The 16,194-nt window shown below is 33.6% G+C and overlaps 1 protein-coding gene across 6 annotated transcripts in view; it reads left to right on the forward strand.

The window, feature by feature from the left end:
- Asxl2 (ASXL transcriptional regulator 2) overlaps positions 1-16,194 on the forward strand; it is a 67,243-nt gene that overhangs the window by 27,591 nt on the left and 23,458 nt on the right. For 4 of the 6 annotated variants that reach the window (XM_078029546.1, XM_078029548.1, XM_078029550.1 and 1 more), the window contains 3 exons: positions 3,987-4,104; positions 5,172-5,315; positions 14,800-14,963. In XM_078029546.1, the coding sequence (XP_077885672.1) occupies positions 3,987-4,104; positions 5,172-5,315; positions 14,800-14,963 (426 nt within the window). The remainder of the gene's footprint in view (positions 1-3,986; positions 4,105-5,171; positions 5,316-14,799; positions 14,964-16,194) is intronic. The other 2 variants (XM_078029547.1, XM_078029551.1) reach the window with 1 other exon arrangement.

The raw sequence follows: 16,194 nt of genomic DNA on the forward strand, positions 1-16,194 counted from the left end.
AGTGCCTCACACATGCCAGGCAAGCGTTCTACGAACACTGAGCCACAACTCCAGTCCCTATTTTTTAATATTTTATTAGTTGTTGATTGACCTTTAATTATTTGTATATGGTGCTGAGAATCAAACCTAGTGCCTCACACATGCTAGGCAAGCATTCTACCACTGAGCCATAACCCCAGCCCCACATAGACCCTTTTAAAGGGAAAATTTTATGAAGTATCTTAAGTATGTGCTAGTAATTTTTGTACTTCTGTGTATAATATTCATTGTAGATTTTTGGTGGATAACTTTTTTATATATCTTTTTTTTAGTTGTAGTTGGACATGACACCTCCATTCTGTTTGTTTATTTATTTGTTTGTTTATTTATTTATTTACTTTTATGTGGTTCTGAGGATCGAACCCAGCACCTCACACATGCTAGGTGAGCGCTCTCCCACTGAGCCACAACCCCAGCCCTCTTGGTAGATAACTCTTTTAAAATATTTTTAATTTGTCAGTGGACCTTTATTTTTTTTATTTCTCTGTGGTGCTGAGAATCAAATCCAGTGCCTCACAAGTGCTAGGCAAGCACTCTACCACTGAACTACAATCCCAACTCAATAGATAACTCTTTATCACAGTTTTGAAGTTCCTAACTTGTTCCTAGCTTGCTAATAAGTTTGAGGTTGAGGTGTGTGGTGGGGTATTAACTATGAATAGGTATTGAATTTTTCAGGTATGTTTTCTTTGAAATTTATTTAGATGATTTAAATTTGTTTAGGTAGATTTTTTTTCATTAATCTGAATTACATAGCTAGATTTTCTAATATTATGTTCTATTTAACTCTAGAATACTCTACATGGTCATTACATATTTTTTTTAATGTTACCAAATTTTATTAATATTGTAGTTTAGATTGTATAGTATTCTTATACTATCCAAGAGCAGTTTTGAAATCATGATTGTTCCAGCATCATAAAATAAGTTGTGTAGCTCTTTTTTTTTTTTTTTTTTTAGATTTTGGAACAAAATTTTAGAAATGATCTTAGGTTTATTAAGTCATACTGAAAATCATTTTCCTAATATTACAATGTCAACTGTTATTAACAGTCTCTTGACTTTTTTTTTTTTTTTTTTTTGAGCCTATTTTGGAAACTTAGAAAACAGTTCATTTCATCTAATTTTTTTTCAAATACTGGTATGAAGTTGTGCAAAGTGCTCTTTTATGTCTCCTTTTTGTTCTCAGTGGTGTTCATTTATGCTATGTCTTCTTTTTTCCCAGTATCACTTGTCAGTGTCTTATTGAACTTTTTAAAGAACTATCTTAATTTTTTTGAAATGTAAGTGATCAATAAATATAAACTCGATAGTAATTTAGGCAGACTTTAAAATGACAGGTTACTTATGTCTTCAGATTTAGGTATAAATTGAGGAGCTTAATTATATCAAGCATTGGCAAGTGTGCAGGAAAACTGATTTGCTTGTGGAATATTTTATTGTAGCCACTTTGGAAAGGAATTTTGCAACATATATTAAATTTTAAAAGCACATGCCCCATGGTTAAGCAATTTAATATTTTCAAACTTATGTTAGAAAAAATACATATACAAATATAGAAAAATATTTTCACATAAGTTTATTGTAGCAAACTTGGAAATAGACTTAACAAACATGTATAAAATCTAAAATTTTCTAATTTACATATATATATTAGAAAATTCCTTAATAAGCAATCATATATCAATAAAGTAGACAATTATATAAAAGAAGTTTATTTTATTATGGAGTTGCACACACTTTACATAGGGAAAAATCACCACAAAATAATATTGAATCATTAAAATTAAGTTTTACTACAGTATATAGGGCATGATACCAATTATAAATATACACATATCCACATATCCACAAACAATGCTGTTTTTAATGGAACTATGAATGTTTATTGCACACACACATATGTAAATATGAAAAAAAGTTCAGTAGGGAAAAACAAATCAGTGACTGGTTACCTTTGAGGTTGTACACCAGGAGTGATGGTCAAAAAAATAATTTAGCTTTGAGTTTGAATTAAATATTAAAAATGTATTTTTGTATCATGTATATAATTAAAAGTAACACAAAATTTTAAAGTTATATAGGTTTTAAAGTATTTAAACCAAAAGTACTTTTATGAAAAGCTATCCATAAATTTGATAAAATTGATTACTGCCTGCATTGATATCCTGTAGCATTTGTGTTTTTATAAATTTTTGAAAGATTTTAAGAAATTTAAGTGCTTCTTTTTTTTTTTTACAGGGAAAAGGCAAGCATTTTTTTTCAATCCTTGTTAACTAATTAATGACGCGTATGCTACTGTGGTATACTCTTGTAATCTTAAGAATGAAATGTTGTGATTTCTTTGTAGAAATCAGTGTGCTATGTTAACTTAAGTCTTTGTCTACAGTGTACGTTTTTCATAGTAATCATAATTACTGTTATTCTTTACCACAAGTGAGGAAGTTCTTGTTGTTTATTTATTTATTTGTTTTAAAATCGAATTAGGAACAGAGTTTGTAAACTACTAAGGTAGGACAAGAACTGTGTGTAATTCTTAATTAACGGGCTATAAATGATTCTGCTTCCATAATGTTTGTGAATTTACGTGATCACAGAAGAAATAGAAGGGGTAAGTTTTGCATTAACCTGGAATGGACAATGGGTTGCCACTGTGCCTTGTAGCATCTTGGAAGTAACCAGTTATTTAACATTGCATGATGGTCCTGAAGGTTAAAGCTTAAAATGGGCAAGTCAGCTTTTTGTGGCTGTGACCAAAATCCTGATACGAACCACTTATAAGAGGAAGATTTATTTTAGCTCATGGTTTCAGAGGTGTCAGTCCATGGTCAACTGACTCCAAGGCAGAAATGGCGTGGCAGAGGAAAACTGCCTAGCTCATGGCAGCTGGGAAGGAGAGAGAAGGAAGCCACCAGAGACAGATATGGTCTAGGGCCACACGCCCAATGACCTACTTCTTCTAGCCATGCCCCCACCTACTTACAGTCCACTAGTCCATTCAGCTGTCAGTATATTAATGCTCCACTGATGGGTTCAGAGCCTTAATTATTGCCTAAAACTGCTACCTCTGAATCTTGCTGTATTGGGATCATGCTTTCAAAACATGAGTTTTTGGGGAGACATTCCAGATACAAACCATAACACAAAGTCATTTCCCCGGAAAACCTGAAAATTGCTTTCTTATGCACATTCATAATCCCCCATCTCCCTGTCTGTCTCCCTCCCTCCCCCCAACCTTAATTTAAAAAGTTGTCTCATATTTTCCTTATTAAAAATTGGAAATTTCCTGGATTTTGTTCATTCTAAATAGTATTACTTAGTCTATAAATTAATAATCTCATAAAAATGAAAATAATCTCAAGTAGCCAGAAGGAGCCATACTATTCTTTTAAGTATTATTTTCTAGTTTTCCTTCCCCTCTGTTTACTGCATTATTATAAATTGCTGAAATTTGGTAAATTGAAATAAGCCTCATTATTCTTACCCAAGATAATTCAAGTAGTTATTTACCTTTTTTTCAAATGTAGTACCTCTGAAGCACATAAATAAGTTGAATATTTGCATTTCTTTATAGTGTTGGTGCAAATAGGGCTCTTCTTGGTACAGGGCTTAGAATTGTTTACAAAAAAATGGTAAAACATATACAGTTCTCTTATAAGATTCCTAAGTCCTTTATCCTTACTGGGAATTTTTAAGTTCTAAAAGATATCAATTGGCTGTTCCTCACAATTATATATAAAGGATAATACTGGCAAAAAGTAACCAAACTCTAGGGATCATTACCATCTTGTGTTTAATTTGTCTAATTTAGGTTTTATTTGCTCTGATAAATTTCAAAGAAATTGAATAATGAGTAGCGTTCTTCTTACAACTTAAAAAGAAGTCATTTTACTTTTTATTATTACTAAAAGCTAATTTATGTATTATAGTCAGTTTTCTCTTTGTAGGCTTTAAAGCAACAACAGCAAAAGAAGCAGCAGCAGCAATGCAGACCAAGCATGTCCATCTCCTCCAACCTTCCTCTCAAGTCTGTTAAATCCAGTGATTCTGCTACTACCAAACCTGGTAGGTAGTTTAGGCATTTCTTTTTTCTTTTTTTTTTTTTTTTAAAGAGAGAGTGAAAGAGGAGAGAGAGAGAGAGAGAGAGAGAGAGAGAGAGAGAGAGAGAGAGAGAGAGAGAATTTTTAATATTTATTTTATTTTTGTTCTCGGCGGACACAACATCTTTGTTGGTATGTGGTGCTGAGGATCGAACCCAGGTCGCACGCATGCCAGGCGAGCGCGCTACCGCTTGAGCCACATCCCCAGCCCTGGCCATTTTTTTTTTCAATGGAAGTTTCTTTATCCCAGTGTTTTCATGTTGGTGTTATAAATTTATATTTAAAAAGTTGTCTCTTGTTTTCCTTATTAAAATCTGGAAATTTATTCTTAAATTGCTACATTTATTTATATGACCCTGTATTGCCAAATTATCAATATAAATTCTTTTAAAATAAATGGAGTTTTTCTGTAAAATATCATGCAGTTATTTAAAAGTTTATAAATAAGAATAGTATGTAAGAAATAAATCAAGACTAATTTCCACTATTTCTAACCTATAATACTTGGAAGCATCCCAGTCAGTAACATTATGAATCTTTTGTTTCCAGGAGGAAACAAACAAACAAAAAAAAGTCAAAATAAGCTCTTTACCAGTTCTCTTCCTTAAAAGTAAGAGGTTATACATACTACTTTTCAGTTTCTGTTGGATATGTCAATAGGCTTTTGGATTTTGTGCTTATTTTGTTTTTAATCTAAACTGGACTAACCGAAAGACCTTATTTTCTTATGTAATTCAGTTTGATGCCATAAACTTATTCTATAGAATTGCCAAAAAAATTCTGAGTCTTGCAGAACTTTGCTTTTTTTTCTTTTTTTAATAGAAAGGAGACTTATCAACAAAAATGGAAAGTGTGTTAGGAGGAAGGAAAGGATTTTATTTTTTTACTTCAGTTCTCAGACTGAAAACACATTAGGCAGGGCCAGAATTTCCTCATACATAACTCCCTGTAGTTCACATTGAATGATTGATTAATTAATTAAATTCTGTTTGTAACCTCCTTGCCTCTAGTCTTTCTTATTTTTCTCCCTAGCAATATGGGAAGGAAAGCAATCTGATGGACAGTCAAGCAGCCCCCAGAACCCAAACTCCAGTTTTTCTTCCTCAGTTAAAGTGGAAAGTCCCTTACTAGGCTTAGGGAAGAAGTCTTTCCAGAGGTCTGACAGACTCCATACAAGTAAGTTAGTTTACAAAGATTTTTGTTTTCATTGCCATGATTTGTCAGTTATAGATTTTAAATTCATCAGCCATTTGACTTATGTTTAGCAAAGATTAGAAATAATTTATTAATGACTCTTTGTTGTTTCTGTGTGGTGCTAGGAATCAAATCCAGGGCCTTACACATACTATATTAAGTGCTTCACCACCTGGCTACATACCCAGTCTGACATACTCACTTCTAAGAAATGAAAAGAAATAAAGACAGAATTAATGTAGTATGTCTTTTTCCTGTGATTTTTTGTTTTGTTTTGTTTTTTTACCATGTTCACCTTTGTACTCTTAAATATCTTCATGTTCTTCCTGTCCTCCCCTATCAAACTTTATTTCAGAGAAAGATCTGTCATCAGTCATTTTGTGGTTATTTCTTTCTACCAGGAAGTTGCTTTGTGTCCTGCATTATTTACATGTCATTTCTATAGACAGAAAAATAGAAAGGCTTATAATTAAATAAGACAAACTGAAAGTTTTTTTTTTTCTTGGAAATCCCACTAACATAAGAGTATAGAAATACAAGAACTGAAGAGATGATGTATTATAGAAGAGAAAAGTGAGGTGAAGAGTTTAAAAGAACCAGTTTTATGCTTCACCTTAGCAGAAGAAAAGTTTGTTTTGAGGTGAGATTGGATGAAAGAAATTCCATTTTAGGGACACTACATATAGCTGAGGGCAGACAGTGAGGCACTGTACTGAAATTTGAGAGATCAAGTTAAATACAAATACTAAGAAGTGATTCTTCTGATTGGTGAATCAAAAAAATAAAGAGATGTTCAATAGCAGAGAAGAGGTAAGAAATTGAAACACCAATCCACATTGTTCATTGTCCCAAAAAGTAGAACTATTAAGAAGATAAGTTGAAAGGGAACTAAATGTGAAGAAAAGACTATTGAGAACATCTTAGAATTGAAAATCATAGGATTCCAGATTGAAAATTGAGATTAGATGTAAAGAAGCAAAAAAGATGGATGCAGGCTCACACCTTTAATCCTAGTGACTCAGAAGACTGAGGTAGGAGAATTGTAAGTTCAAGACCAGCCTCAAAAATTTAGTGAGACCCTGTCTCAAAATATGAAAGGTCTGGGGATGTAGTTCGATGGTAAAAAGCCCCTGGGTTCAGTCCCCAGTACTAAAAATAAAAACAAAACAGAAAAGTATGCCAAGATACATTGTTCTAAGATTTGAAAACATCCAAGATAATCAGACGATTCCAGAAAGACAAAAAAAAAATGCTTTTCATTCAAAGATTTTAAAAATTAGGATCACATTTATTATAACACTATTTACAATAGCCAAGAAATGGAATCAACCTAAGTGTGTATTGACTGATGAATGGTTAATGAAAGTGTGGTATTTACATACAATGGAATATTCAGACATAAAAGGATGAAGTTGTCCTTTGTAACATCATGGGTGAAACTGGAAGCCATTCTTTTCAGTAAAAATAAGGCAGGCACAGAAAGACAAAATACTATGTGATCTCATAGCTGGGGCAGTGGTGCACACCTGTAATCCCAACAGTTTGGGAAGCTGAGGCAAGAGGATTGCAATTTCAAAACCAGCCTCAGCAAAAGTAAGGTGTTACTTACTTTTGTAAGAGTGAGTGAGACTCACTCTTACAAAAGTAAGTTAGACACTGTCTCTAAATAAAATACAAAATAGAGTTGAGGATGTGGCTTAGTATTTGAGTGCTCCTACAACTCAGTGAGTCCCTATCTCTAAATAAAATACAAAATAGGGTTGAGGATGTGGCTTAGTATTTGAGTGCTCCTACAACTCAGTGAGTCCCTATCTCTAAATAAAATACAAAATAGGGTTGAGGATGTGGCTTAGTATTTGAGTGCCCCTGAGTTCAATCCCCCAGTACCAAAAAAAAAGCTGGTCTGGTCTCACAGAAGTTGAAAGTAGAATGGAGGTTACCAGAAGGTAGGGAAAGTAGGAAGGAGAGAGAAATGGGGAAAACATCATAGTCAACAGGTACAAGTTATAGCTAGTTAGATGAAATAAGTTCTGATGTACTATTTGTGTCAATTTAAAAATATTTTTAGAGGTAGATGGACACAATACCTTTATTTTATTTATTTATTTTTTTATATGGTGCTAAGAAATGAACCCAGTGCCTCACATGTGCTAGGCAAGCAGTCTACCACCGAGCCCCTTAAAAATGATTTTTAAATACCATATATTTTTTCATGGAAAGACATGCATAACGTATCATTAAATTCATCACAAGTCATAGGATTAAAAAAGAATTGGGATTACAGACATTTCAGAAGCAACACAGAAGATAAAAAATAGCACAACAGGGCATGGAATACGTGGTAAAGAGCATATGCTTACGAGGCCATGGGTTCTCTCCTAGCACCAAAAAGAGGGGAAAAAATGTGCAGCAGTGCTACACATCTGAGGGAAATTTATTCTGTGTTCATTTATGTATTCCAGATCCATTTTAACTATTAAAGTGTGAGAATATAATTAATTAATAATATTTCCAGAGAAATGCTTTGTTTAAAAGTGGGGGGGTGGTGTTGATTCTAGGTGGGGTTGTGAATTGGTACTTTCTCTTCAAGGCAGTATTTCCTATATAGAAAGAGAATAACATTTGATAATCAATTCTGTTAAAAGTAGTATTCATTTGTCAAACAAAACTTAGGTTATTACTAATATGTCAAATACGAGTTTTGAGCCTTAAGGGTATTGATGACAAGCTGAACAAAGTTTTATTCATTTAATTGCAGTAGAAATATAGAGGTACAGAACTGAGAGAATGATGAACCAAGAATTTCTTTTATGGAAAACTAGGAAAAATTAACTGTAAAAAATGAAACCATAGTGTAGTTTAAGTTAGATCTAATAACTGAGAAGTAAGTGAAAGTTTTTCTCTTTTGCAATGAACATTATAAGAACTTTTACAACATAGCCACAATGAATATCTTCAAAATTCATGGAAGAAATTTCTATATTTTGTGTTAAAAAATGATAAAAATTAAAGTAGATGATTTACATGAAATATTTTTAAGCTAACATTGGTAAAATTGGTTTTTAATGTCATTAAAATTGATAGTATGTTGTATGTTTTTACATCCCAGATTCGGAGGAAACATGACTTAGATTTCAAATGTAATAGAATAAATTAAGGCAGCCTAAACTGAAACAAAATAAGGTTGACTTTACCAAAATTCAAGATAGACACTAGTCTGCCACTCAAGCACATAAAAGTGTTTTCAGGGTGCAGTTTGATCAATACTAGGGAATAATTTACAACTGCTTCTCAATCACAAAGTTCAAATATTAGCTATAGTTTGATTCAGATTTAAAGATAGAATGAATGGGAAAATAGTAAAAGTCATACCAGGACTGCTAAACCTCTAATTTCATGAGTTGCAGTGTGAAAGGAAAGGTAGGCCGTTGTTTTCTAGTGTATACAGGCACTGTTTGTTTTTGTTTTTGTTTTCTGGGTCTGGGGATTGAACTCAGGTGTTTAACATGCTAGGCAAGTGCTCTGTACCACTGAACTATATCCGCAACCCTGCAACATTGTTTTTACAAATGGAAACTAGTAATCATGACATGATCATCAGTGGGAGTTCAGTTAAGTTGATCATAATAACCTTTAGAATGTGATACATAAGCTTTTTTAAAAGGAAGTCTGAACTGGGCACAGTGGCACATGCCTATAATCCCACCAACTCAGGAGGTTGAGGCCAGAGGATCGAAAATTTGAAGGCAGCCTAGGCAACTTAACCAGGCCCTGTCTCAAAATAAAATAAAAAGGGTTGGGTGATGGTAAAGTGGTAAAGCACCTTTGGTCGAAATCCCCAGTACCGTAGATAGATAGATAGATAGATAGATAGATAGATAGATAGATAGATAGATAGATTGATTTATTGATAATTATTTTAAAGATGTTCAAGATATTTAGTGCAATTAAGCAAATATAATTAGTATGTATATTGTTATCTCATTTCTCCAAATTTAAGATGTTTTTTGGCAGGAAGACAGGTTTAAATATAGAGCCTTTACTTTTCATTTTGTGCCTTGGTAATTGAATTTTTTTTTTTTTTTTTTTTTTTTTTTACATTTACCTTTACCCCTCAGGTACGGTATTTATCATCATTCATTTTAAAAAGTTAAATATATATGTATATTTTAATTTCTTTGTCTCAGGAGTTATTTTGAAGTTTTTAATTTCCAAGTATAATAGGGATTTTTGTTTTTCTTATGAACTTTAAACCAAAATGAAATCATAGGCTGTGTTATACAGAGCAAAAGACTCCGAAGCCACAGTGTCAGGGCTTAAGAGTCCTACAATATAACTTAACAGTGTAAATTGAGCAAGCTTTCATCTGGGACAGTTGATCTTCATCTGTGAAATTGATCCCTTGTCCCTGGAATTATACATGTGCACTTCTGTGCCTGGCCCTATTTGTATTACATGTTTTCATGTTTAAATTCTTTGTTAGATTCAGGTTTTTATCATTATTCATTGAGAAGGTTTTTACTTGAAGTCATTTGTTTGATATTAATAAATGGTATGACAGCTCTCCAGCTTTAGTTTTTGCCTAGCTTATTTTTACTTTGTTCATACTTTATTTCTGTATGCTTGAGCTTTATATATTTCTCTTTATTTATTTATATGTGGTGCTGAGAATTGAACCCAGTGTCTCACACATGCTAGGCAAGTGTTCTACCACTTAGCTACAATCCCAGCTCTGTGTTTTGTTTTTAATTGAATGTGACAATCTCTTTCCTTTGGTGGTGGTATGTTTGTTTGTTTGTTTGTTTATTTGTTACTGGGGATTGAACTTAGGGTGCTTTACCACTGCTCCCCATCCCTTTTTATTGTCTGAAACAGGGAATTACTAAATTGGTTAGGGCCTCACTAAATTTCTGAGGCTGGCCTCAAACTTGCTATCCTCCTGGCTCACCTCCCAAATCATTGAGATTGCAAGTATGTACTACCCCTTCTGACTTTATTGTGTTTGTTAATGTATCTGGAGTTGTTTCTTCAAAGAAAACCACTTGATGGGCTGGGTCTGTGGCTCAGCGGTAGCATACTTGACTGGCATGTGTGAGGTACTAGGTTCAATTCTCAGCACCACGTATAAATAAATAAAGGTCTATCAACAATTAAAAGAAATTAAAAAAGAAAAAACCATTTGATATTCCTTTACAACTGTGGAAGTATTTTACAGTTTAGCACTAATCTTTTTATCTTGACTTAAATAATATTTTCGTTTTTAGTCCCACAAATCAGAATATCTACTTGGAATATCTACTAGAATATATAAATAACATTGGTGTAGATTTTTCTACATCCTTTATTTATTTATTTTTATGTGGTGCTGAGGATTGAACCCAGTGACTCACACATGATAGGTAAGCGCTCTGCCACAGCCCCTACATGCTTAACCTTTCTCCATTGTATTCCAACCCATCCTTCTACAATTTTCTCTCCTAAAGTATAAATTTTTTTTTAAAGAGAGAGAGAGAGAGAGAGAGAGAGATAGAATTTTTTAATATTTATTTTTTAGTTTTCGGTGGACACAACATCTTTGGGTTTTTTTTTTGTATGTGGTGCTGAGGATCGAACCCGGGCCGCACACATGCCAGGCGAGCGCGATACTACCGCTTGAGCCACATCCCCAGCCCAAGTATAAATTCTTATGAACTTTATTTAGTGTGGATTCCTTGGTATTAAATGTCCTCTCCTTTTGTTTATCTTTATAAATGCCTTTATTCCACATTCATTTTTGAAGGATAGTTTGGTGGGCATTCCAGGATTCCTAGTTCTTTCAGCATTTTATAGATTCTATCTATTTGTTCTTAATTCCTTTGTTGTGAAGAAGTTTACTGCCACTTTGTTTTTCCTTTTTATGAAATCTTTCCCTTCCTTAAGGATGCTTGCAAGGATTTTCTTCTTCCTCCTCTTCTGGTGGTGTGGCTCAAACCAGGGCCTTGCGCATACTAGCAAGCACTCTACCGTGGAACTATAATCCCAGACCCTTCTTGTCCTTTTTTTTTTTGTATTGGGGATTGAACCCGGAAATACTCTACCACTGAGCTACATCCCCAGCTCTTTCTATTTCTTATTTTGAGACAGGGTCTCTCCAAGTTTCCAGAGGTGGCCTTGAACTTGAGATCTTCCAGCCCTAGTTTCCCTAGTCATTACAGGCATGTGGTACTGCACCTGACTCCTTTGTCTTTTTTTTTTTAAGAGACAGAGAATTTTAATTTTTTTTTTTTTTTTAAGTTTTCGGTGGACACAACATCTTTGTTTGTATGTGGTGCTGAGGATCGAACCCAGGCCGAACGCATGCCAGGCGAGCGAGCAAGCGTGCTACCGCTTGAGCCACATCCCCAGCCCCACTCCTTTGTCTTTGATAAACACTTTTAGTTAAGCTCAGAAGTACTAAAGTAATTGAATATGTAGAATACAGAACAGCTATGCATAAAATATGCTTAATATGAATTTCTTTTTATTCTACTTGGAATGTCTATGTTTGTAGATATTTAGATCTGTGGGTTTTCATTAGTTCTGATAAATGTATAATTGTCAGTTCTTAAATATCACCTTTTTTTCCATTTTCTAATTCTTGGTCTCCAGTCAACATATTAGATGTTCTCATGCTTTCTTTCGTTTTCGTTAAGCCTCTCAAAATATGTTTTCTATTTCTCATACTCGTGATAAATTATTTGGCTCTATATTCTAGATATTAATCCCTTGTTAATATTGCCCAAATTGCTGTTTTATTCATTCATAGTATCTGATTTCAAAAATTTACATCATACATTTCTTAAAGTCTTACTTTTTAAAAGTCTCTCCCTGACTGTATTATCCTTGTCTTTGTAATTATATTCTGTTTCTTTAAACATTTTATGCTAGCTGTTCTGTATTCTACATATTCAATAACTTTAGTACTTCTAGATCTAAATCATTATTTCTGATTTCTTTTTTTTTTTTTTTTTTTTTTTTTTTTTTTTTTTTTTTTTTTTTTTTTTTTTTAAAGAGAGAGTGAGAGAGAGAGAGAGAATTTCTTTTTTAAATATTTATTTTTTAGTTCTCGGCGGACACAACATCTTTGTTGGTATGTGGTGCTGAGGATCGAACCCGGGCCGCACGCATGCCAGGCGAGCACGCTACCGCTTGAGCCACATCCCCAGCCCCTATTTCTGATTTCTAATGACTTTGGTTGTAGTGATATAACTTCTGATTTGTTGTGTAATTTTTGTGGATGGATGGATTGATTGATTTTATGCTGGTGATTAGGGTATTTTACAACTGAGCTACATCCCCAACCCTTTTTATTTTTTATTTTGAGACATATCTCACTAATTTGCTGAGAGCCTTGCTAAGGTGCTGAGGCTAGCTTTGAACTTGTCATCCTCCTGAGATTACAGGCATGCGCCACCAAGCCCAGTTTTTGGATTTTAAATTCCTATCCTGTGGGCTTAATTCAAGGGAAATCCTCTCCTCTTTTGTAGAATGATTTTTCTTGTGCTTCTGTCAGAAATTCGAGTTCAAAGTCAGCCTCAGCAAAAGCAGGGTCTCACTAAGCAACTCAGTGAGACTCTATTTCTAAATAAAATACAAAATAGGGCTGGGGATGTCGCTCAGTGGTTGAGTGTCCCTGAGTAGGTACCACATCAAAGATAGTGTGATTTTGTTCATGTTATTCTAAATTTAGAATTTTTGGTTCCCAGAGTCTCATGTACTTTAAAAATTTGTTAGATACTGTTAATATTTTCTTCTGTAATATTATAAATTTTAGCTCCACCAGTAGTATTTGAAAATGTTTTTGTTTATTTTTCCCTGCATATTCCCATCACTATATTGCAGTATTTGCCGTTTTAACATATTTGAAAAATTTTTTATTTATTTGCTTAACTTGCATTTCTTTAAATATTAAAATTTTAGCATCTGCTTTTGGTGAGGGAAGTATGTGAATTAATTGCCTGTCAATTTCCTTTATCCATTTTTCTCTTGGTGGTATTTGGTTTTTTTCCTCATTGATTTGTAAGTCACATTTTATGCTAAGAATAGTAAAATTTTATCATGATTTGTAGATGTTTTTTCCAACTTTTTAAAAAATTTTTTAGTTTTAGATGGACACAATACCTTTATTTTGTTTATTTACTTTTTTTATGTGGTGCTGAGATTTGAACCCATTCCTTCACACATGCTAGGCAAGCTCTCAACCCATGAGCTATAGCTCCAGCTCAACAAACTTAGTCTTTTGTTTACATATATTTTTCATTTACATTTTAACCTTTTGTATACTGTCCATTTTTTGAAAGACTGTAAGCTTTTGGTTGTAAACAGATATTTTACATCTGCTAAGCTTTCAATCACATTTTTAGCTATGCAAATTCAATCAGTGAAGAATAATTCTCATGAGAAGAGGGAAAAGGTATCAGTACTGGGAATTGAACCCAGGACATGGTTCAGGCTAGGCAAAGCCCCATTCTGGGTTTCTATTTTTTAAGACATTCTTTATATGTGTCATTTATTATTTTTTAATTTTTAGCAATTTTTTTGTTCTTTTTAGTTACACATGACAGTAGAGTATAATTAAACATTATTACTCAGCCATAAAAAAGAATGACTTTATAACTTTCACCAGTAAATGGATGAATCTGGAGACTATTATGCTAAGTGAAATAAGCCAGTCCCAAAAAACCAAAGGTGGAATGTTCTCTCTGTTATGTGGATGCTAACACACAAAAAAGGAGGGGCAGAATAGAAATTCAGTAGATTAAAGGGGAATGAAGGGAAGGGAGGGGGGAGAGAAATAGGAAAGTTATGTCACTTTCCTATGTACATATATGAATACACCACAATGAATCTCCACAGCATGTACAACCACAAGACTGGGATCCTAACTAGAATATGACGTATTCCATGTTTGTATTAATTTGTCAAAATAGACTCTACTCTCATTTATTATATCTTACAAATTTCCTCAGCTTTGCTGGGCACAGGCACATCCCTGCAATCCCAGCAGCTTGGGATGTTCAAGCAAGAGAAATTCGAGTTCAAAGCCAGTCTCAGCAAAAGCAGAGTCTCACTAAGCAACTCAATGAGACTATATCTCTAAATAAAATGCAAAATAGGGCTGGGGATGTCGCTCAGTGGTTGAGTGTCCCTGAGTTCAATCCTGAATACCAAAAAACAAAACACACACAAAACAAAAAACTTCCTCAGCTTTTCAGGGAGAGGAGGAGATAATTTTCTTTTAAAATGGTGAAAAATCTACTTTTATAGACTTTATTCTCTTTTTGCAGAAAAGATAAATTATATTCATTTATCTTCTAAGAGCCTTAAGTTTTACTTTCTTCATTGTGTACTATTTAACTGGTTTTTTGCACTGTCCAGCAAAACTATATTTTAGGTAGAAACACAACTTTAAGGGAATTTCAAATGATTTTTTTTCCTTTCTTTTTAGGGCAAATGAAAAGAACTAAATGTGCTGATATTGATGTTGAGACACCAGACTCCATTCTAGTTAACACAAATCTTCGAGCACTGATCAACAAACACACTTTTTCAGTCCTTCCTGGAGATTGCCAACAGCGACTGCTTTTACTACTTCCAGAGGTGGATCGACAGGTGCGTCATTTCGAGCATATAAGCAACTTTATTACCCTTTATGGGGTTTCTTTCATCACCTTTTGAGCTAAACATTTTTAAATTGTCTTTTTATGTATACATGTAAAGAAGTGGTATTAAGTGGTAGAGCACTTGCCCAACATGTATGAAATCCTAGGTCCAATCCCCATTACTGCAGAAATATTTTTTAAAAAGTAGTGTCTGTCTGTCTCTCTCTCTCTCTTTTACACACACACACACACACACACACACACGCGCGTACGTCAAATTATAAAATAAATTTGAGTAAACGTTCCTTTTAAATTGTTGGCATCCATAGAATCCAGTTTGGGAGGAAGACTTGTCTTGGTTTGGTATTAGCAGGATGTAAGTCAGTCCCTCAGTGAAGTGGGAACTGTCACAGATATATATATATATATATGTATGTGTGTGTATTTAGGAATATATATACACAAATACAGTATATATACACATACATATTTGTGTATTGGCAGTTGAACCCAGGAAAACTCGTTGCTGAGCTACATCCCCAGCCCTTTCTATTTTTTATTTTGAGACAGGATCTCACCAAGTTATCCAGGCTAACCTTGAACTTTGATTCTCCTTTGTCCCTGGGATTACAGGCATGCATCATGTTCCCAGCAAGAATATTTTTATTTATATGCCTTAATAGGAGGGCTTTATAACACTTCTGATGGGGATCAGAACTTTATTACTAGAATGTCAAATTATAGAATAATTTGAGTAGCTTTCCTATTAAGTTGTTAGCATCCATAGAATTCAGTTCAGGATGAAGACTTGTCTTGGTCCAGTATCAGCAGGATATAGGTCAGTGCCTCAGTGAAATGGGAACTGTCAACAATAAGCCAAAATAATGGATTCAGGTAAATTACATACATCTAAAAGGACATAGCACATGGAATAATAGTGGTGGAATTAGGAATATTCATTATTTTTATTGTTTTATTAAATTCTTTTAAAAGAAACATTTATTGCTTTTATAATAAAGAATTAAAACTCCAGTATAAGTTGTACTTTGAAAAAAAGAACCAAAAGAAAAAGGTTTAATTGGAAAGTGTTAAGGCAAGGACCAAAGAGATTTAGCATAATCCAGGTATAAGATGAAGGTGAGACTTCAGCTTTTATCAAGGAAAAAGTGACAACTAGTAATTCACTCTTATTCTCATTTTTGTTTCCCTCTCTGTGAAAGAAAAACAAATAACAACCTTTT

The sequence above is a fragment of the Ictidomys tridecemlineatus genome, chromosome 12, assembly GCF_052094955.1.
Source record: "Ictidomys tridecemlineatus isolate mIctTri1 chromosome 12, mIctTri1.hap1, whole genome shotgun sequence".
Classification (NCBI taxonomy): Eukaryota; Metazoa; Chordata; class Mammalia; order Rodentia; family Sciuridae; genus Ictidomys; species Ictidomys tridecemlineatus.